General features: G+C 42.2%; 3 protein-coding genes across 8 annotated transcripts; 1 reads left to right on the plus strand and 2 right to left on the minus strand.

Moving 5' to 3' along the window:
• Positions 1-784: 784 nt before the first annotated feature.
• LOC127769534 (S-adenosylmethionine synthase 3) lies at positions 785-3,390 on the minus strand. Its single transcript, XM_052295130.1, has 2 exons — positions 3,259-3,390; positions 785-2,230 (listed from the first exon to the last, which is right to left on the minus strand). Exon 2 carries the CDS (start codon positions 2,218-2,220, stop codon positions 1,030-1,032), a length of 1,191 nt encoding a protein of 396 aa, XP_052151090.1. The 5' UTR covers positions 2,221-2,230; positions 3,259-3,390; the 3' UTR covers positions 785-1,029.
• Positions 3,391-7,949: 4,559 nt separating this feature from the next.
• Positions 7,950-10,122, minus strand: LOC127759666 (transcription factor TIP2). Its single transcript, XM_052284004.1, has 4 exons — positions 9,919-10,122; positions 9,062-9,707; positions 8,501-8,962; positions 7,950-8,315 (listed from the first exon to the last, which is right to left on the minus strand). Exons 2-4 carry the CDS (start codon positions 9,686-9,688, stop codon positions 8,244-8,246), a joined length of 1,161 nt encoding a protein of 386 aa, XP_052139964.1. The 5' UTR covers positions 9,689-9,707; positions 9,919-10,122; the 3' UTR covers positions 7,950-8,243.
• An 8,238-nt stretch (positions 10,123-18,360) lies between these two features.
• Positions 18,361-23,157, plus strand: LOC127760266 (protein WHAT'S THIS FACTOR 1, chloroplastic). Of its 6 annotated transcripts, XM_052284497.1 has the most exons (4): positions 18,361-19,671; positions 19,896-19,980; positions 22,742-22,829; positions 22,953-23,157. In XM_052284497.1, the coding sequence occupies exon 1, from the start codon at positions 18,368-18,370 to the stop codon at positions 19,607-19,609; it is 1,242 nt and encodes a 413-aa protein (XP_052140457.1). In that variant the 5' UTR covers positions 18,361-18,367; the 3' UTR covers positions 19,610-19,671; positions 19,896-19,980; positions 22,742-22,829; positions 22,953-23,157. The 6 variants fall into 6 exon arrangements, with proteins under 6 accessions (XP_052140457.1, XP_052140455.1, XP_052140453.1 ...); XM_052284495.1 differs by having other exon boundaries at positions 19,896-22,829; XM_052284493.1 differs by having other exon boundaries at positions 22,613-23,157.
• The last annotated feature ends 530 nt before the right edge of the window (positions 23,158-23,687 follow it).

A 23,687-nucleotide genomic window follows, 5' to 3' on the forward strand; every position in this document is an offset into this window, starting at 1 on the left:
GGGATTTTAAGTTTCTACTTGTATTGTTTAACCACTCGTCTTATTTAAAAAATTTGTGCAAATATAAAAAACGAAAAGTTGTGCTTAAAATACTTTGGATAATAAAATAAGTCACAAAAAAAATAATTTCAAATTTTTTTAATAAGATGAATGGTCAAACAGTGCAAACAAAAACTTAAAATCCCGTATATTATGGGACGGAGGGAGTAGAATGCAGTATAGCACTATCACAGAGAGAGTAAAATAGCTTTGGTTTGGATCTAGCTGTAATTAAAGTCGAGGATCTCTGGTTGGTGATATGCCAGATGTTAAAATTGCTTTGGTTTTTTTATGGGAGGTCATGGAGGCTTTGTAAAAATCAGATCCAGTTGTCCAGCTTATCTTTTTAGAAAATTATTGTCACAACAAATTTTGGTAATATATTTGTTTTGCAACACGGTATGGTACAAGTTTTTCAGCCTATTGTTTCACTTGTTCATATGCTTATTTGAATCGCTTATTAGCAAACAAAAGATAATTTGTGAGTAAAACCTTTACATGCATGTCCTTAGCAACTCAAAAGCAAATACTATAAAATAAACAACGATGGGAGAAAAATTAAATTCAAATTTTACTTCTAAAATTCAAATTTTGGCTTATAAGCATAAGCATAATCCAACGAGGCCTAATTCCATCTGTACGCGAAAGCGTCTTGACAAAATAGCATATGCAAGAGAGCTTGCTTAATTATTCAGAGATCAAGCAAGACACCAGATTTGGACAGAAATGCACTGCGCACAAGACAAGGACCAATGAGAGGCTTCAGTTTCTTTATAGTTTCATCATCCCCTCACCACTCACCACACAAGCTTCTTTAACACAAGAACACTAAGCATAAGACCTTAAACATACCTGCCTGCTACTAAGGCAGTGAAAATAGATACATGTAGTGACGGTCTGATTAAGTTCAGAGGCTGAAGTGTAGATAAAAACATCTCCAAAATCAATGGAAACATTTCCGAAACAGTTTTAGAGGCTGCAAGTGTTTGTTTATGCAGAAGGCTCCTCCCACTTGAGGGGTTTCACCACCTCCCAGGTGAAGTCAGGGTCCTCCCTCCCGAAGTGCCCGTAAGCCGCCGTCTTCAGGTAGCGGCCATTGCCACCCCTCATCAGGTCGAGGTTGATGATGATCATGCCTGGCCTGAAATCGAAGTTCTCCGTGACAATCCTGAGGATCTCCCTGTCAGGGATCTTGCCCGTGCCGTAAGTGTCGACGAACACCGAGAGCGGTTCCGGCACGCCAATGGCATACGACACCTGGACAATGCAGCGGCGCGCGAGGCCATTGGCAACGATGCTCTTGGCCGCCTGCCTTGCAATGTAGGCTCCGCTCCGGTCAACCTTGGTCGGGTCCTTGCCGGAGAACGCGCCACCACCGTGTGCTCCCCAGCCACCGTAGGTGTCGATGATGATCTTGCGCCCGGTGAGACCTGCATCTCCATGAGGTCCACCGATGACGAAGCGACCTGACGGGTTGAGATGGAAGATGGTCTTCTCATCAAGGTACTGCTCTGGGATGACAGGCTTGATGACATGCTCCTTCAGGTCAGCCGCGATTTCGTCGTTGGTCACGGTCTCATCGTGCTGGGTGGAGATGAGCACGGTGTGGACGCGGAGAGGGACCATGGCGCCATTGTCGTTCTGGTAATCCACTGTCACTTGCGTCTTCCCATCAGGCCTCAGCCATGCGCATGCCCCGTTCTTGCGGACCTCGGTGAGACGGGCACCGAGCTTGGTAGCAAGAACATGGCTGAGTGGCATCAATTCAGGGGTCTCATCGGTTGCATATCCAAACATATGCCCCTGGTCACCGGCACCAATCTCCTCTGGGCGCTTGGTGAAGTGCCCATGGACACCCTGTGCGATGTCAGGGGATTGCTGCTCAATGTTGACAAGCACCTTACAGTGTTCAGCATCAAGGCCTACATCATTGGACACAAAGCCGATGCCGCGGCAAGTATCCCTGACGATCTTCTCATAGTCAACATTGGCCTTGGTAGTGATCTCACCAAACACCATGACCATGTTGGTCTTGGTGCAGGTCTCACAGGCAACCTTGCTTTCAGGGTCTTCAGCAAGGCACGCATCAAGCACCGCATCGGATATCTGGTCGCAGAGCTTGTCAGGGTGTCCCTCATTGACGGACTCGGAAGTGAAGAGGAAGGTGTCAACCTCAGCCATCTCCTTCGACCTGCACAAAGCAGCACATGGTTTGCATATCTCAGAACTTAAATTTGCATCAAGCAAAATTGTTCAGATCCCATAAGTTCAACTTAAGAAAAGAACATCCCAAATGATTCCAACTACACAACCTTAAAATACAGCTGAAAACTTCGTTTTAACAAGTAGTAATGAGTTTCTTAAATTCTACTAATAAGTAATAACAGTTGGTAATCTAGTGAATTGCTCATTAGTGTCAGGTAGCAGCAATGGAAGTATATATTTCCATGACATAGACAGTGCCCAAGTGGGAAGTAGGCAACTGGGCATCAGACAAATCCTGCTGAAGTCCTGGACTTGGCCTGAAAAACATGAGTCCATGTCGGGCAAGATGCCGATTGCCAAAGGTTCCAGGAACAAAAGAATGACCACCGCACTCAACCCCCAACTGTTGCAACATGCGAACTCAGCATCCCCACATCGCAAAAGCATATAGATCGACACGCAGCAGCTTTGTTCTTAACAGGAGTACAGCACAAGATTCGAAGAAAAAAAATTCGATTCGCTAAATTATTCGCACCAAAAGCTACAGTTGAGCTGTTACTGACCCAGTTCAGAGAATTTTTACTATTCCTGATGATGTACTGCCACATTTTTCCTTAAAAAAAAAGAAATTTGTGTTCCAGCATCTTATGTCACCTCCATACTAGAGAGAAAAATACCACAAATTAACACTAACTAAAAATATGACACACCTCCTCAAGCGACAGTTTTCGTAAAATCACTCCCCCCAATTAATTGTTGCAAACCGCATACTCACCTAGCTACCACACTTATCTAGGACGGGAAAAATAAACGCTAATCCTCCCCCCTTAGTTCATAGTAAGATCGATAGAAACAAGAACGGCCGCAGGGCACGCGCGCAACCCAAGAACTTTGCAGATAATAATAACAATTAAAAAAAACATTAAAAAAAAACTCCAATCTAAATCTACCGGAGCTGAACTACTACTATAGCTGAATCTATCGATCTAACCGAAGAAGCAAAGAGGAACTAACCGAGAGGCAGGAGTCCGCGCGCTCGGGTTGCAGCGGCCGCGGCGGCGCGGGATGGTTTGAACGGAGAGCTTTGAGGTGGCGGAGGAGTGAGGAGAGATCCGGCCCGGTTTGTTCGCCGCAGGGTCGTCGGCGGCTTCTCTCCCCTTTATATAGGAGGGAGGCAGAGGCAGCGCGGGTGCTAGTACTTGCACCTAAGGTGGGTGGCTGGGCCGTAGGATGGGATCCAACGGCGGAAGACGGCCGGAGTTGGGACCCACGCACCGGTTTACGCGCGCTAGGAATGGGACGCGTGGAATCGGAGTCGCACGCCGCCCACTCTCTCGAATAATTAAGCCCTTGTTTAGTTTCGAAGTTTTTTTTTCTCAAAATACCAATTTTTCCATCACATCAAAACTTTCCTACACACACAAACTTTCAACTTTTTCGTCACATCGTTTCAATTTCAATCAAATTTTCAATTTTAGTTTGAACTAAACATATAGTATTTGCTACTCTTACCAGTGACACTTAAGAATTTATCACTGTACCTATATATCATAGACATTAGGGGCCACATGTCAGTGACAAATACTTAGTTGGAACATATTGAAAATGACAAAACTCCCCACTCTATCGCCTTCAAGGCATCATCGAGCTATGCTCTTCAACTCCATCCTCTCCTACCTTCGTTTTAAAATATATAATTTTTTAAAATAAAATATATATTATTATTATAAATTTGGATAGTTATTATATATTTTGAAACGAATAAGGTATTAGAAAAGAGGAAAAAAGGACGCGGTGCTCTGCTTGCTGACCAGACCAACCAATCCCAGTGGCTTGCCGAACGGTATGGGCACGGGCCGCTCCATCCTCCATGCAATTGCAACTTGCAAGCAGTCCAACCTCAATAAATTTTATGAGTTTCAAAAAAGAAAAAAAAACTCAATATAGTTTGGCAGCTCTCCTCCATAGGAAGGCATATGCATCTGACCTGAATTTCTCTCTCTGCATTTTGGTTGGTTAGGTATGGTCAAGGATACTAAATTAAGCTTTCTGCTTTCGTGTAGGTATCAGTCACGAATTTAAGTCCTTGCCTCCTTGGTTCGTACCGCTGCGAAATTGTTGAGGCTTGTGTCTCGTTGGTTGTTGCACAAATGAGCGAGTGGCCGCTCAGCTAGTCAGCTGGTTAAAAAATTATTGACGGTGGAGTCTACTTCCCTTTACTTTAGACTTAGGTACTCTTCAGTTTAGTTGGGCTGTGGCTGCACAGTCACAGTGCTGTAGCACTGGAAGCAGAATTTTGATTGCTGAGTACTTTAGCTGCAGCTTATGCAGCTATAGGTAGTTGTTCCAAATGCAGTTTTAATGTAGGTGTTTACTAATTATTCTTTCAGTGATATGCAACATACTAATCCGACAGCGAAGCATAGTAACATCGTCGATATAAAGATACATGTTGTTTCAGCCTTATGGAGACGCGCGTGCGTTTATACTATGTTTTCAAGATAAAAGAATAAAGAAATAAATCCACGGTTTTGACTTGGTGTATCATGCTTATCCCTTTGGATAAGGCTTCCTCGCCAATTACACTAAACCGATAATTAGTTTCTAGTGATCGGAAAATCTTGTCCATGAGAGAGTATTTCCACGTTCATATATCTAAGCATTATCACTTTTGTATGTCTGTGATGGTCAGAATGGAAAACCAGAGGATTCAGGATTAGGCCACGTCAAGTCGGATCGGGCTAACTTATGGCTTTCAAGAGTGGCCTTTCCTGTCCCAGCTCGTTTTCTTCCGAGGATTTTTGTTGTCGTATAAATTCGAATGTAAAAAGCCCACGGGCCATTCGGCCCAGTCATAACAATCGTACGAGAAGCTAGCTAGACCACCAAAAATGACTTCAGTTTTCCTTAATCACATGGATATAATTTGCTTAATAAGCATTTAAGATACATCCAACAACACAGATGGAAAATCCAGCACTATCCTTTTTAGGTTGGCTAGATGACATCGACAGAGACAAATGACCATCACTTCTCGAAGATGTTGTTTTGGAGTGTACCTGCATTTCTAGCCTTCTCTTCATGATTTTTTTTTTGAAGGAACTCTTCATGATTGTAATAGAGCAAAATGCCACAAGAACATGATGTCTAGGTTTTCTTTTTATCTTTCTTTTTGCTTTTTCGTTGTTGGTTGTGTACATCGTCCTCGATGCCAAGCCTGGATGGTTTTATTGAGTATTGAAATATTCCATTATCTAAGAAAAACAACATAGATGGTGTATTTCTAAATGGTACTAAGATGATATATATTCCGTGCCTTGCTGACGAATTTATGCCAAGCAAATAAATAACTTGAAAAAAATGCCTACACTACAGCCTGTGAGAATAACTAGTAACCAATATCAGCTAATGAATTATATATAGAAATTGAGCATAATGTTAGAATTACTGATGGAAGTGTTAAGTTTGGTGTACACAGCCAAAAAAATACACGAGTTCTTGGGCTCTAACGGAAGAGCTAGAAAACTAAGTTTCATTCTCCATTGATGAATTTTTCTTGTCCGTCGTAGCACGAGAGGGGAGAAGCGGAATTTGTCCACGTTGCACGTTGCTACACCATCCCTACCACAACGGATCTCTTGACGCCGTGGCGCAATCCGAATGCCCCTAGTGTGTCGCGAACCCACTAAACTGCGCCACCACCATTCTCCGCAAACTAAATGTTGTCGTCACCGGTGGCGGAGTGAGGAGAAGAGAGGCTTGGCCCTTGCTACTGTCCAACACCGCCCGAACCGGTCACTGCACGTCGTCACCACCATGTCCACCAGCTGATCACTGACGCAGGGTGGAGGTCTAGCCTCAGCAGTTGCCTATCACCGGTAGTCTTGTTCGTCGTCCGTCGTCACTACCAAACCATGCGCTTGATGCCACTACTGGTCACCGCCAAGACACATCACCTCCGCCTCGTACTCCTGTGCCACCGAACTAGCGGAAGCAAGCGAACCGTGCCACCACTAGGCTTGCAAGTAGATCAACCCACCGTCCTTGTTGTCGGTACTGCTAGCTTGGCCGATCTAGCCATCGGGCGTCACTCCTCCCACTACTTGCGAGCACCCTCCAGCCACTAGGCAACGTCGCACCACCAGCTTTTGGCCGGTTATTGCAAGGAAAAATAAGATCTGGATTTAGATCTTGAGGAAAAAAAAGAAGGAAGAAGGAGGAAGGTAAAATAGGGTGAAGGACGGGAAATGACTAGGGTTGAGGGGATGTGGGCGAGAAGAGGTGCCACCCTGGTAATCTAACTAAGTTATACATCGCACAAAGTTCTCTTTTTTAGGGGCAAATCCTTTTTTTTCATTGTATTTCAAGGATGTTGATTAGGTCCTATTTGGCAAATCTCAAGATCAAAATTTTTTAAGCGCGTTTATCATCATATCTCCAATTATCCATGAATATAAAATTAGAATTAAATTAATTGATAATTTTTTGATGAATTATGTTGTTCCTATTTCTTTAAATATATAGATTTTAGACTACTGTAATTTAATTTACAAACTTCAGTTGCATTGATATGGGATTTATAATTATGCCAAACAAGACCTTAAAGTATAGAGCTATATATATGTTTCCCGTTAATTACTTTTTCTTTTTCAAAATACAATGCAGATGTTCATATATACGGGTGAGCACTCACCCCTACGAAGGTAGACACACATCCTACATATAAGCACTCTGATGATTATGTCGGTATATCCTAAAATTAATAGAGTCAACACTGACAACTTGCTATCGATGGGTATATATGTTTCTTATCACTTAAAGACTAACTAGCCGTCAATACGAGTGCCTGTGTGCTAAATTTGGGATTTAATCCGTGTGAGCAGATTCGATCCACCACAAACGACATTATACCAGCTGAGTTAATCGGTGCTAATTACTTTTGTATCTGCCGGGTAGACCGCCGATTTGTGTATTCGCTGTGTTTAAATGTACGTCTACTGAAGATGAATCTGCACCTAGCTGTCAGCAAATTATTTTATTGTGCAAAATAAAATAGTGTAATGCGATTGCACGCAAGATAGAATATATACTAATCTTCATCTGAATTAAACAGAGAATGGTGTATATAACAAAACGCAACCATGCATGTATCGAGCGACTTAACAGACGATCAGTACTAGTACTGTACCGACCAAGACCAAGTCAAGCAAACTTTTGCAGGCTAGTTGCAGGGGAAAAAAAGAAAAGCTAGCCTGCATGCCTGCAGTGAACAGCCAACGCCCAGTGTACTGAACGAATCCATATATGGCATTGGCATGCAGTTATGTGTTTAATTCAGAGCTAATTAAGAGCCATTGGGAGATGCCCTAACAAGAAGAAACACTAGTAAGTTGTAAAAACATATATATTTATGCTATTACTAACAGTATATTAATATATGTACCAACCTAACCCTAAACTACTAGCAGATCCAAGTATGAGTTAAATTTTAGAATTAATTATTAATAACTAAAGATAACATAGTAACTAAACTTTGGAGGAAATTAAGATAACAAACAACACCCAATTAAATCATAACGAAAAGCTACTCACAGCTGAACAAGGACTCACCTAACCCAATTTCATGCATCCACATCTATACCGGTCAGGTCTAGCTACTTACTGCAAGTGCAACCTACTCACCCCATGCATGAATAATATATTACTGGAAGTCAGGAAATACTATAATCCAATATTTACATGTTATTAATTAACGTCTCAAAGAGCATCAATTATTTATCCAAGTAGACCAAAATAATACATGCAAACCATGACATACCAAAGATCTCCCAAAAGCTAACACGAGTCTTTACCAATCCAAATTAAACAGTCTAAAATTAAAAGGAAATTAATTAAAGAGCTACTCAGTACTCATGCATCCAAGAACCCTAGCTAGCTAGCAACATAGAAACTTTCATCATATCGATCGGTCGGTCGGCTAATTAGCTAGCTCGAGCTAGTTAGTACTCATCCACCACTTCAATCAGCCTGCTGGCCACTGCACTTGCAAACACTGGAGATCCCGGATGAATCTGCATGCATCGCATCCAAATAAACAATAATAAATCAATGATGAGATTAACTAGAAGCAATTTATTTGCATATATAGGTTTATGTTGATCACAACACGATAAAATTGTTCTAGAATTAATTACTATTATGAGATTGGTTAGTTTTGTAGATAAACGCGGCGATATTTTTAGTTGGTTGTTGTGACCTTGGTGTTGAACATGTAGATGTGGCAGTCGCCGATCTTGCCGCCGGAGAGGTGGACGAGGTCGAGGCGGAGGTCGTCCAGCGCGCGCGACGCGGCGGCGAGACAGCCGTCGCGGCGGCGCTTGGTGAGCTTGATGTTCACGTCGTCCTCCACGATCCGCACGTCCACGAACGTCTCCTTGCTCCGCCGCTGGATGTACGTGCTCCGAATCGGCGCCTGCCGCGGCGGCGGCGCCACCGCGCCCATCGCCGCCGCCGCCGCCGCCGCCATCACCTCGCCCTCCGAGCTCTCCGCCGCCTGATCCATCCCCGCCACCACCGACGACGGCGCCGCGTCCACCACGTCCCCCTGCATCTCCCTCCGCCGCCGCTTCTTCTCCACCAGTAGCGTCAGCTCCTCCACCGTCCTCCCTAGCTCCTGGATGTACTCGATCGCGTCCGAGATCACCGTCGCTCTATCCTCCTGAAAAAGAAAGACAAAATCATCATCGATCGATCCATGGATGAACACAAGAAGAGATCGAACTATCGAAGACGATGGTAGCTAGGGCATGTGATATACCTTGGTGCGGTTGGGGATGAGGAGCATGAGGGCGTTGTACTTCTCGGTGAGCCGCAGGCGGCGCTGCTTCTCCTTCTTCTCGACGCCGTTGGCCGGCCCGCCGCCGTGGAAGCCGGCGGTGGTGCGGCTACGCTTCCTGCCGCCGCCGCCGCCGCCGCCGGACCGCGGCGTCGGGGAGCTCTCGAAGGGTCCGACCATGAAGGCCGACTCGTCGTCGGCCGGGCCGAACACAAGCGACGACGACCCGGCCGTCCTTGGCCCGCCGCGGAAGTACGCCTCGGTGGCCGCCGCCGCCGCCGCCGGCGGCGGGTAGTGGCCGCCGTAGTAGTCGCGCAGCATGGCCACCGTCTGGTGGTGGTGCGGCGCCGCCAGCTGGTCGTACTGCACCGCCGGCGGCAGCGGCGGCTGCTGGTCGGCGCCGCCGAAGAAGTAGTCGACGGTGGGCTGGGAGGAGGCCGAGGCGGCGGTGGAGGAGGCAGCCGCCGCGGCGGCGTCGAGCGAGTGGAGGAGGTGGAAGTTGAGCTCCCCCGGCATGGCTGCTGCGACGGCGGCGGCGAGGTGCGACTGGCCGACGTCCATCTCCAGGCTCTCAAGCGGCATCAGGAGCTCGCACTGCGGGTGATACATCTTCCTCGCACTCTACCACCTGCAACAAATCAAGAATCCAAACCATGAAAATCTTCTCGCTTAATCAACCTATGTTCAAGCCCAAATTTAAAGAACAAACTCAAAATCGTCCAAGCATATGCAAGAACACACACAAAAAGAAAAGCGATGGTTTAAACTCTAAATTACTAGAATTAATGAATCAAACAGTAATGAGAAGATGAGATGAAAGGGTTCAATTTGAAACAGACCTTTTTCTTCAGAGCTCAGATCGATCACTTGAGCTCGCAGTGCAGCAGGGATGAACCAACTAGAGCTAAATTAACTAGGTTTGTTGGTTGGGGGTGTGAGCTGATGAGAGGAGAGGAGAGAGGCCGATCGAGAAGGTGATGAGAGGAAGAGTATATAAAAGGGGCAAGGGTGATATTGGGTAGGAGAAAGCAGTTGGTTTCTTGTGGATTGGCAGAGAGAAAATGACACTTGTACAAAATGCTCGCTTGTAGTACTAGCTGCAATGCAGATCACTCAGCTGGCTGGCCTTTCATCAGAAGAGTGGTTTGTTGCTGGGATTCCTCCCAGGAGGGCCCCACTGACCCTCCTCTCTCCAAAGCAAACCAAAATCTGCAACACACTGACAGTTTAAGTGGTACATGATCATGCAGGTTTCAGAAAGGCATCCATGCATGCCCCCCCAGTTGCTGTTGGTTTGATGTACACTTGTACACCGGCTGCTGCCTAGCTTTTTCTGAAGCCTGCACGAGGGAGAGAGACAGAGAAGTGGCCGGCATGGTTGGTTATTTGATCAGAGGTTAGGAACCTATTAGGGAATTGGGATAAGATCAAGGGTGTTGTAGTGTTTAATTAGTTTTACTGTCTGGTTGATGGTTAGATCGATGTAGTTTTTACTGTATTAATTTGAGTGCAGCAAATAGTCCACATGCATATATTTTCTTTCTTCAGGTGACAACCAACTAGCAAGAATAAAGATGATACAGTATGTGAGTAGTTTTCTTTCCCTCTCTTATTTCAACCAATATAAAGAGTAAGTAGTACAGTCATAACTATTGTGGTTATTTTTACTAGGTGTAAATGTAGTCATAAGTGTAGGAACATGGTATATGAATATCAGAAGATAAGTTCCCCTGTTAAATAAACCTCATGAAATCCTGATATATATGTACGTCGTCCAACTGGCGTGTTCATGTTAACAATGTCCAGGTATGTTAGTTACTTAACCGTTCGGTTTAACTAAAACCAAACTAAGGATTATTGAGCTAATTATTCATGCCACGTTTCCAAAAAAAAAAACAAATTTCTTCAAATGCTTTCCTTCATCAACATTGCTTTAAAATTTTCTTTCCCCAAGGCATCGGTTAGCTTTATATTATGTAATATTTAATTAACCTTCTAAGAAATAGATCATCATATCTATCATCCGCCATTTCATCTGTTCTAAACTTTGGCATTAGTTTGTTAATTAACCTGACCATGTAGGTCAGGTTAATTCTGTACTGTAGTCTCTGCATCCGAAAAGAGTAGTAACATGTATTGCATCGACGAGTGGCATATGGCAGAAGATGACATGCTTAAACACGTACAGGAAAAAGAGCGGTACACAGCGCACCGACCAACAAAAACCAAGTCAAAAGCTTTGGCAAGCTGAAAGGGAACAGAAGAAAAGCATATCTGGATGTGCTTGCGACGGCATGCATGCATGGTGCATGACCATCATCAAGGGAACCACCAAATTAAATGATCAGTGAAATGAAATCAAACAGATACAAATAACATAACTCTTTGTTAAAATTTCTCAGAATACTTTTCAAACCAACTTGTTATAAGATATTTTGACTTTAGTCAAAGTCAAGCTATTTCAATTTTGATCAAGTTTATATAAAAAAATAGTAATATTTTCGATCCAAGATAAATTTACTATAAAAATATATTTAATTATTAATTTAATAAAATTAATTTGATAATATAAATATTATTATATTTGTCTATAAACTCAGTCAAACTAAAGCAGTTTGATTTCAACCAAAGTTAAAACATTTTATAACTAAAACGTTATAACCTCAAATGGAGGGAGTATATTTTAACCCTTTGTGCCCACAAATAATGGTGACAAACTCAGTTTCATTCATAATATATATAGTCCGATGAGAACGCACCCTTTAGAAAAGTATACTTTATCAGATTAGGGGCCATGTACGATTCAGAACAAGGATGCAACTAAAAAGAGTGTGAAAAAGAAGGCAAATTGGTCAACCTTTGACCGCATTATTTGTAACGTACTTTCGTAGGAGCCTGTTTCTTGTTTATTTAAAAACCATCAGAGCGGTTATAAAAATTCTTGAGAAATTTTACAATACTCATAAAGCATATATATATATATACACACACACACACACAATTTTAGGTCAAAACTCAACTCACACAACAAGATATAAAAAAAGCGAATTAAACGTATAAATGGTATAATAGCGTATTGTTCACACCTAATTTTTTTTCTCTGTAAGTCAAATTCAACTTGATTTTGGTGGATCGATTCTTTTTGAATTTTTTTTCATAACTATTTGTATTGAAATTGAAAGAAAAAACTACACGAGAGAACATTCTTTCGAGATATTAGAATCCATTCTAAAAGAACATGTTTAATTTTCAGGTTTTACTGCATAATTAGTGTGAATGTGTGATGGCTAGCATATGCATATGCATAGGCGTGCATGCACCACCCTAGCTAACTGCAAATACGTCCATGGATCTCTTCTCTGTCCTATAACTTGATACGCGTAATCATTCATTTGTTACATCAGCCATCAGGCCAGGGGGGTCAGGGAGAGAGAATCAGAGGAGATAGAAAGGAATCTCCAAACTGTAAGCCGTGCATACATGCAAAGTTAACCTCATGATCTGGATTGCTGTTAGGCAGGGCGTCCATGGAGGTTGGTTGGTTCACGCCATTTCTTCACCTCTTCCTCCCGTACCATCAGATCAATCTCGATCGCAGCCAGCACAGCCAGCTATGGCTATTTGCTCCGGGCTCGTACTAACTTGTTTGGGATTTAACTGTGTGACTATAAATGTTCATATCGAATATGGGTATAAATTAATTGTTGGTTATAAAATTCAACTTAAATATATAATGTGTACAATTAATACATAATTAGGGTCTAACTATTTCTTAAATTAAGAAAGACACATTTAATAACCACATGTTAGCAGTAGCATGTATGAGAATAACTAGCCGACAACTTAGCCGGCCGATAGTTGTATATACCCTAATACACTCTAATAGATCGGAAAAGATTATCCGTAATCAATGTCTGAAAGATATAGGCTGTGATTAAACTCTGTTACCAAATATTGTGCATCATGTCTTCATCATGTTATGATTTTTTATGACTTTCTTCTGTGTTTGCTCACCGATGTCAATTTTGAGGCCGTCATCGTAACAATATAACTTTTTTTTTGCGAGGAACATAACAATATAACTTGTATTCGTTTTGTTTATTTCAACGGGATGTACCCGACTACGATATTTGTAAAGCATTGGGAACATTGATACCAACACATGCGAGATTGCGGTGAAAATACGTGTGATAGATTTTTATACGGGTTCGGACATGACGGTTAATAGCCATACTCCTGTTGGTTGAAGCCGATGTTACCATTATATAATCATAATATCTCACAAGTACACTTGGAAGACTTTTTTGAAATGGAATTCTTTACTTATCTACTTAGGACTTTTACCATTTGTTTAAGGTTTGATTCATATAGGTATTGATGTATGGTGGGCCCTGCCAAGTTTAATAGACAAGTACTGGGTATCTCATATTTATGACAGACTATTTATATTTATTTTTTATGTCAATTGTTTGTTTTATTGCCAGGCAAAGAACAGGGAGAGAGCTACAAATAGGACGTCCGATGGTATAAAAAAAATCGAATGGTCAAATGTATCAGTTGACCGTTGGTGCAACATTATGTTATACATGGTGAAACAAAAAAATCAGCCTCTGAAACATACAGAAATTTTGTGAAACACAATTAGAACACACGGTGAAACATATTGCTATCACGTATGAAACATCAAGTTTTTATTGTTTGAAACATATGTTTTTCTTTCACCAGAATATAATCATTTGATATCTTGTTGTAAAAAATTAATTATAACAAATTCAACGGTATGATCAAATCGTTCATCGGATAAATAGTTCAGAAGAAAAAGTATTTTTAAGATCACTAAATACATGCATACATGCGTGGTGTGGGGAGAAAGCCAATCGAATGATAGGAGAGAGTACTAGTGACATAAACATCATATACTTTTTCTCGGTCATTTATGAAACATTAGGTTATATATATGGTGAAACAAAAAATTCAGTTATCGAAACATTTAATTATTTTTATGAAACATAATGAAAACATGTGTTGAAACATATTGTTACCGCGTCTGAAACATTAAATTTTAACGGATTGAAACATATGTTTTTCTTTTATCGGAATGTAATGATGTGATATCTTGTTGTAAAGATTTAATTATAACAAATGTAATGGTGTGTCATATCATCAATTGGATAAGTAGTTTAGGAGAAAAAATATTTTTAAAATCATTATATCATATAATAGATGTATGAAGTGGATAGGGAGATAGTAGTTTGCTCATTCGATTTTTCATGATACGTCCGATACTAAGCGTTTCTGAAAGAATAGGGCACGATATGTCGATAAGGATACAAGTATACAACTCAATTACTCAAGCGCTGGCATTTCCCATTTCTGGCCTACTTTGGAATGAAACATTTTCAAAGAAACTAGCCACTTAATCGTGCGTTGCACAACTTTGGGTGCCCATAATGCTCAATCATACTTAAATTTGATTTTTTTTTTCTTTTACAAAATCATACAACTTAATAAACTGTTAGTTAGAACTATAGATTCAGCTCAAGCTATATTTGAACTGAAGGTTCAAATATTATATCCAGGATCAACCTCTTACCATATACTGTCAAAAGATGAGAATGTTTGCTCAGCGATATGATGCATAAAGCATACAATAGTCAAACCTAACGCAATACACAGTAGCAAACTAAACGGCAATGTAGTCCATGATTTGAAACCAACACAAATTGCTCAAAGATCATTTGACCTCTGAGTATCTCAAGAAGATAACATAATAAACATCCCAAAATAAAAATGCACAATTTTGTTATGAAGTGTAGTAAAAAATCCAGAGTCATCACAATTAGTGTAGTTTGTCTGTTTGTGCAATGTTGCCAACCAAAAACACTTCAACCCAAAGCCAAGGAGATTTTCTCAACTCTTCTCTCTAGGCCTGAGAAAGTAGATATGTATGAGACAACTAATTGCAGGAAATTCACTTCAACAAAATATAAATCTTCAGATAGTTTCTCCTAGCCAGCAAACGAATGATTACAGGTTATTCTCATCCTTGTAAGTGATGGTGCTGCCCTGAATAATAATTTCAGAAAATATAGTTCATGTTTCTTTCCTTTGAAGTTGGTAAGCTCTACTTCTGCGAGTAACTTCGTCAGAACATTCTGAGCTCCCTAGCTTGGTGGTTGATGGCAGAAGCAATTCAATGAACATGATTCTTCCCCCTGAAATGAAAAAAATATTTAGGTCTAGTTGAAGTTATAGTTTTGGAATAAAAACAAAACTAAGATATGAATATACTGATTCTCTTATGAGATGTTAAGTTGGAGACAGCATAAGTAGATTATAAAAAAGAGTTACAGCTTAGAAGAAAAAAAATATTTTAAGGGTAAACTCAATAAGAAAATATCTTTTTTAGATTCCATCTAATGTTGTCATCTAATATTTTTTCTAATTCAATGCAAGTGAAAGTGCTTCAGTTTTTCAGCAAAATTATTTTTATTGTCTCGTAAAAAACTGTAGTACCTCAGGTGCCCTTTCAAATTTTATTGACTCTAAGTTTATAATACCTATTATCATGTGTAAGGAGCAAACATAATTGCTTGGCGATCTCTAAATGAAAGCTTAGCGTCTTGTTAGTTTTGCTATACAAATTGGCTAAAGGAGACTATAATAGCATGTCACTTGCAGTTAGTAGTCTTGCTTCGTGTAATAGCACCGGAAAGTATAGAATTGAATTTTACTGCTAGATGTCCTTGAAAATGGAATTACTACTTAAAGTATATAATTATGTATTTATGTAGTTATGCATTGCTACTTAACTTATATAACAACATTTGCATTTTGCCTTGACCATTACACAACAAATAATTACCTAGATGCGATGCTTATCGTAGAAAATAAAAACAATGAAGAATTCGGCCCATCTTTAAATCCCACAAAACCTTGATATGAGACTCAAAGCCTCAAAATCCTATATATGAAAGAATGAGATGTTGTGTTTTGCATAAATAGTAGAACGAATGCATTCTATTTATTTTTGCTTCCTCCACACCATTACTCACGATCTATGGTGATCCTAGACCTTTTTTTTTTGTGAGGGTGATCCTACACCAGTTCATTATATTGTGCTGGCACATCTATCATTGTGAATATCAATGTAATATTTATCATGATTCTAGCCATACAGAAATTTGTGCCTTGCTCTTCATCACTCCATTTGCTGGTGTCGTCTCTTCTATCTGAGTCGATCTACAGTAGTAGGCCACAGCGTGGGAAGACTAGGGATGGCAATGGGTCCCCGTCCCCCAATTCCCCGCGGTGAATCCTGCTATTAGGAGCCGGGGGTGGTATGAATTATGCCTCCATGGAGGATTAAATGGAGGAAAAATAGGCTCCATCGGGTCTGGCGGGGGCGGGTATGGTTCACCGTCCCCCGTCCCGCCCTCCGTGGAGGCCCGATGCAACAATGTGTGTGCTTCGTTTTATGTATATTTGGCCCAGTTAGCCCATAGAAACTAGGCCCAAAACATAGAGTATATAATGAAAAACCCTAGGCACCACCCACACAGGGTATACAACTCCACTCCCTTCTGTCCCTGTTCCCCACGCCGCCGTCCCAGGCTCCCAGCGGCACCGTCCCGTGCAGGGCCACCCTGCGCGCCTGCGTGCGCCGCCAACACCGCCTCTCCTCGCCTCCACGGCCTGTCTCTCGGCGCCGCCGAGAGACACAGCAGTTAGCACCGGGAGTCGACCTTCTTTTCTGCCCTCCCTTTGTTCGTTCCAAATTTACGATGCGTCACATTTGGGCTTATTTGTTTTACTCTGCTGGGATGGTGGATGCAGGTGAAGGCTACGACAGCAAAGAAAGGGGAAAACGACGAGTCCACATGAACGGCCAGTAGTGTTGTTGCCTGTTGCATCTGATGAATGGCCAGCAGTGCTGTTGCTGCAGTGCCGTTGCCTGTTGCATGTGATGAAGTGATGAAGAGCTTGTGAGCTTGTTGCGATGTGCATTTGTGAACCTGTGATATGAATTTGTGAACTTGTATTCTTGTATAATTATGTTGTTGCTGATGTGCTGAAATTGCTGTTTTTAGTGATAAATCTTGTGTATGAGAATTATTATTTGATATGTGAAATATACATGCTGAAAAACTTGAGAGCGGGGATGGAGCCTCCACGTGGATAAATTACCCACACAAAGGCGGTGATGGTGAAAGATGCTGCCCCGTTGCATTTCACAGGGGCGGGGACGGGGGAAATTCTCCTCCGTGGGGGCGGGTCTGGTTATGTATCCTCCGACGGGGAATTCCCCGTTGCCACCTCTAGGGAAGACAGATAGGAGGGGATGGGATATATTGAGTATGTAACTTACCAGATACCTGGGATGGGATTCAGTGGGTTAGGGAGGAAGAGATGGCGACACTGTTCTGTTGGAGTCCTTTAGCTTGAATTTGTGATCTGATTTTTTGACCTCGATCCACCATCGTCGACCTTGATCTTGCTCCGTTCTTTGGAGCTGTGATTCAGATCGATGGGGAAGCGTAGCGGGGGCGGCGGAAAACGCTGTGGTGGGTGGTGGTGCGGATGGGGAGGTGTGGTGGAAGGGTGGACAGTGGAGGTGAGGCGGCGGCGGTGGCCGGTGGAGGCGACGGCAATAGGGGCGGAGAGCGAAGACGAAAGAGGCAGCGGTGCACGCAATTGGGAGTACGGGTTTTGTGTGTGTTTTCTCACTAAAATCCGTGAGGCCGCGATTGGGAGTACTGCGGTGGATTTTGGACACGTGGGCTTGACGTATTCGCGAGCCTTCCAGCCTTTCCGTCTACTCATGTTATGTTAAAATCCAATGGCCCGTGATGAATGTACTGGTGCATCTGACGGTCATATTTATTTGGATGATGTGGCATGTTCTGGTGGTGAAATTTTTTTTGTTTCACTACTTTAGATCCCACGGGAACTGAACTTAATTTCTACTAGAAATTTCTGGAAAATACCTGCTTTTCAAATGGGACGCCGAGTCGCTCGAACAGTAGACAGGCAAAAGCTTCATAGACTTCTAGCCTAATAAGGCCTCATTTGATAGCCCTACTTACCCGGCCCATAATCACGATGGCCCAGGAAATCAAACTAACTTTCCAGCCCATATCTGGGATGGGCTAGGAATCGTGGCTATTCACTTCAGAAATACGTATTCCATAATACGTTAACTAGTTCGTAAAGCGTATTTCGTTAGTGAAGAATGTCTCTTCCTCCACCTCACCGTTCGAAACTTCCCTTAAACCCGCACATCGCATCATGCTTCTTCCGGCCGCCGCCGCCGGCGTCCACCGCCTCAAATCTCTCTGCCCCGTGCGCCGCATCTCCTCCCTCAAGGTTCCCTGGCGCCGCGACGCCGCCCTCGACGCCGCCATCCTCCGCGACCGACGGTACCGCCTCGCCTCCCGCCTCGTCCGCGAGGTGCTCCTCTCCCCGGGCCGCCGCCTCCTCCTCCGCTACCTCTCCAAGCGCCGGCAACGAATCCGCCTCCCGGTGCTCGTCCCGACCTTCCTCCGCCGGTACCCCACCCTCCTCTCCGTCTCCCCTCCCCCCAACCCCGTCGCCTCCCCTTCCCCGCACCTCCTCTCCTTCCTCGAGTTCGCCTCACGCCACCACGCGCTCCACTCGCCTCTCCTCGCCTCCAGGCTCGCCAAGCTCCTCATGATCTCCTCCACCCGCGCCCTCCCCGTCCCCAAGATTGCCGCCGCCAAGCGCGATTTCGGCCTCCCCGACGATTTCCTGACCTCGCTGGTCCCGAGGTACCCTCACCTCTTCCGCCTTGTTGGAGATCCGGGGCCTGACGCGTCCGGCAACGCGTTTCTTGAGCTGGTTTCGTGGGATGATCAGCTGGCGAAGTCGGTGATTGAATTGAGGGCTGACAAGGAGGCCGATGTGGTTGGCATTCGGCCGAGGCCGAATTTTACGGTTAAATTGCCGAGGGGATTCTATCTCAAGAAGGAGATGAGGGAGTGGGTGAGGGATTGGCTTGAGTTGCCGTATGTATCGCCCTACGCCGATACGTCTGGGCTTCACCCGGCGTCACCGGAAGCAGAGAAGAGGTTGATTGGTGTTTTACATGAGGTTTTATCCTTGTCTGTAGAGCGGAGGATGGCTGTACCAATTATAGGGAAGTTCTGTGATGAGTTTAGGCTGTCAAATGCGTTTGCTAATGCGTTCACGAGACATCCGGGGATATTCTATGTGTCGTTGAAGGGTGGGATCAAGACGGCGGTGTTGAGGGAAGCATATGATGAGAATGGCGAGCTTGTTGATAAGGATCCAATGATTGAGCTGAAGGAGAGGTTTGTGGCAATCATGGATGAGGGGCATAGAGAGTATTTGGAGGAGTTGAGGAAGAAGAGGGAAGAGTTGGAGAAACAGAGACTGCAGGAGGCTTATAGGGGTGCCAAAGTTGGCACAGGTATTGAGGATGAGATGGAGGAGGAAGGCATTGATGAGTCAGATGAAGATGATGATTCAGAAGAAGGAGAGGCCCTGTGAGTTGTGCATATGATTTCTGTTGCGCTTCTATGGTTAGTATGACCTGGGGAGCAGTGGCCAAGGTAAATTGATGATTCATTCAATTCTTAGTTTGATCAACTTTCTGCAAATAAATAAGATGACTGATTGATGCCCAACAACTCTGTTTCTGAAATTATGCTGAAATGTAGGTTTTATGATGTTGTGGCCGTTGATACTGTTTTATGGCAAGATGCCTTTATTCATTTATGACTTAACTCATTTTCTTTTCGATTAATTCTTTAAATGATGGCTTTGTTTTTGTCAGTTGACTCGATCTGGGGTTGGAAATGGAATCGCAGCATTTGTTTTGGAACCTCTAAACAGTCTGTCAAGACTTGAGGATATTCTTTGTAAGCATATCACTCAAAACCTTTCCTTTCATTGAACTATCTAAACATGTTTGCATCATGTCATGCTTTAGACAGGTGAACCAAATATTTGTTTGTGCTATCTGATTCTCATGAGGACACTGAACAACTAACAGTGCAGAATATTTGTTTACAATGACCTATAAAAATTTGCTACATTTCTCTGTAGGTGATTACTAGATATGCAAACCATATCCAGCTGTGTTTTTTTGAACAAATAAAATCATTATATGTGTTTTTGTTGCCATAGCAGATATTGCTGGTTAACCAAATGTTGAGACTTTGACAGAATGGACCTCTTTTTCAAGATAGGGACTTCATTAACCATAATTACATGCAAGAACTTTTCAGGAAAGTTCAACCATTGCTGATATTGGCGCACACAAACAGCACCAGTATGTGCAACTGACATGAAAATAAACTGCAATCTGATAAGTGATAATGAACAGTCTCTACAAGTAACAAACAAAAAAACTGGAGTTATAATATCTGTTCTTGTAATATTTTATCCTAGAAGAGGCTATCCCAACCACAGTTTTATCTTCCCAAGTCCCAACTCACAACATGTTTTTGAGCATGGAAGTGGAACACTTCTTGGCCAACAAGTTATTCACCACAAAGCATGTCTTTATCCTTTTCAAAGGGAGACATCCATGTTTTGCAGAAAACTTACTAGAGGAAACCCATCCAAAGAGCACAAACTGTGCCTTTTCCAGCAGGATCAGTGAGATTTGAGAATGATCTGTTGCTGACACTTAGTATAATATGATAAACATTAGGGACAATTTTGTTTTTAGCCCTATTTCGATATACAATTGTGATTTTGCCCCTACTTTTTAGGGTTTTTGTTTTTACCCTTGTTCTTCTGAAATGAAACAGGCGTTTACCCCTAGTTCTCATGGAAGTTAGTGGAGCTGTAATTGTTGTAGTAAGGAAATTGAAAATAAAATAAATAATGATTTTGCAAATTGAAGATTTACCTTTGTACCCCTGGCCGTCTCGCTGGCCCGAGCAGTACCCAAAACCCTATCACTAATCCCCACCCCCGGTGGCGGCGGTGTCCCGGCCAGGAGCGGCCAGCCACGGGCAGGAGGCCACGGTGGGGCTGCTGGCCCCGTCGGCGGTGTCTGGGCTGGGAGCAGGCGGTGGCGCATAGGAAGCCATTGTGGCGAGCAGGAGGCCACGGCGGCGTGGCAGGGAGCAGGAGGCCAGCAGCTGCACGCAGGGGCTGTGGCACGCGGGAAGCAGGCAAGCAAGCATATTTGTATCAGCTGCTCATAGGTTCTTTAGCAGGATGCACAAAAAATTGCTAGCAGGTGAATAGAAGCGTTAGAGTATGCAAATCTCCAAATCAATACTCAACTGCGTTAGATCTTTTGATCTAGTTTCAGATCTTTCTGATGTGACAACATCACAACAGAAACAGGTGAAACTGAAGTTAAATTAAGATGATCTTTCATTAATCTGATGCAGTTTGATTTGAACATGCTGATGCTTTTTTTCTGTAGCATCACATTTTCTTATGATCTTAATAATGTCATATAACTGCAATATTTGTCATATGCCCTATGGATCACACGTAGTAAGTTACACAGGATAAGGGCACAAATGAGGGTGGAAATACAATTATTGAACAAAAGTAGAAGCAAATGTGCAACAACATGTAAGGATGCAAAAGTCTTTTCGCCAATAACTTAACACCGTTAACTTTATCATCCACAATAGGGGCATAATAAGGGCAAAATGTTACTTCGTTTCAAAAAAGCAAGGGCAAAAACGAAAACCCTAAAAAGTGAGGGCAAAATCACAATTGGATGTCAAAATAGGGGTAAGAATGAAATTGCCCCGTTTTATGTTTGTTTAGCTACCCAATAAATGTTCAGTTAGTTTACTTTGGAATATTGATGTTGTTATGGTCTAATCCTTCACATGGAAATATCAATGGAAGCAGCAGCAACACCAAAACCAGGAACAGCATGTCCGAGAACACTAAAATCTAGATATCTGTATATAAAAAGTTTGTCAAAGTTACCACATGCATGCTACAACAATTTATATTTCAAATAGATAATATATCCACCACATTAGCCCATTACTATTCATGTGGACATGTGGTCACTGAATGTCAGCTTTAAGTGTATTAGTTTGATGAATGTGCTAAACAGCTGTTTAAAACGGGTGGTGGTGCGAGTTTATTTTGTCAATTTTTCATTGTCCGTTGTTTTTTTAGATTTATGATTTATGCGGTTTCAGCCTAAATGAATCATGAATTCACAGATCACTGATCAAACATACAAGTCATTCATAAAGACAAGAGATTTGCTTTCTGTATACAATATTTCTAACAACCACAAATACATTCATTCAAGCTAATAATGCTGATTCCTTTTGTACGTACTACTTCTATTGAAATCTGCTGAAGGTATGATTACCCACAGCGATTTCAGTTGCATTTGTTATTCATGTTTATACTCATCTGAAGTAAATAGGATGAATATTAGAATGTGAATTCTTATCAATCAATTTGGCGAGACATCATTCTCGGGATGGAGGGTCTTTTATTTCTAACATGCTGTCCCTGTTTTCTGGTTAATCTTCTGACATGCTTATCTAGAGAATCGGTTGCACAATCCAAATTACAAACCGTTCAACTCTTCTCAGAAGCCTGTTGCTGTCATCTGAGTGCTAACTGCTGAATCCAATTGGCTCCAATTGCTGATGACCATGTCCTTTTCAACTTCAGTCTGAACAGCCCTGGCGAGTACCTGTGAAGAGCATTTCACGAGTTGAAGAAATGGAATATGGCAGATGCCATCGAAAGGTTACCTGAGGTATTTCCTACATTGCTGAAAGATAAACTTCAACATGATTGTTAGGAAATATTGTAGTTTTCCTAGGATTAAAATCTGGTTTTGGAATCGTTTTCCTATTGAAGACAGTTATTTTATCTGTAGTCAGATGTTTGAACTGAAGAATAACTGCTGCATTGTACTTCCTGAAAAAACAAAGAAGAGGGGCACCACATTGTCAGTACACACAACGCTGCACTATGAATCTATAATTGATAACGACAGCGGCTGATGCACTTGTATAATTGTAACTGTGGAAACCCATAATTCAGGTAGACTTGCTCTTTTGACGCTTAATTATTTGTTGAAATTTGGGTAATCTATTATATTTTTTGACGTTTTAAACAATAACACGGTCTCCAAAATATATATTGGACTATGATTTTCTAATATGATATATACAATAAATAAATACAATTTTATTTTTGTTGTTGTACCATGTAAGACGAATCTACACATATTGTTTTATATTGTTCTAGTATCTTTACTTTAAATATTTTAGGAGTTATTCGTAGTTAAAATTATAAAAGTTTAATCTTAATTTTGTTCAAAACGTGAAGAATTAAGACCGCTGGAACCGGAGGAAATACTAATTTAGTCCTTTCGTTTCTGCCCGACTGAATTTTTATGAGGCTTCATCGTTTGCTTTCTTTTTCCCTAGAAAGAGTGATAGCATCCACAAACCCCAATGCGTGTAAACTTCATTTCCCTTTATTTATTCAGTGATCGAACCTTCCAATACAAACACAATCAAGTCATTAGAATTCGCCATCACGTTTTTCAAAAAGGAAAATAACCATATATATATGCATGCATGGTAAACTAAACCACTAATTCTAG

This window comes from Oryza glaberrima, chromosome 1 (assembly GCF_000147395.1).
Source record: "Oryza glaberrima chromosome 1, OglaRS2, whole genome shotgun sequence".
Lineage (NCBI taxonomy): Eukaryota > Viridiplantae > Streptophyta > Magnoliopsida > Poales > Poaceae > Oryza > Oryza glaberrima.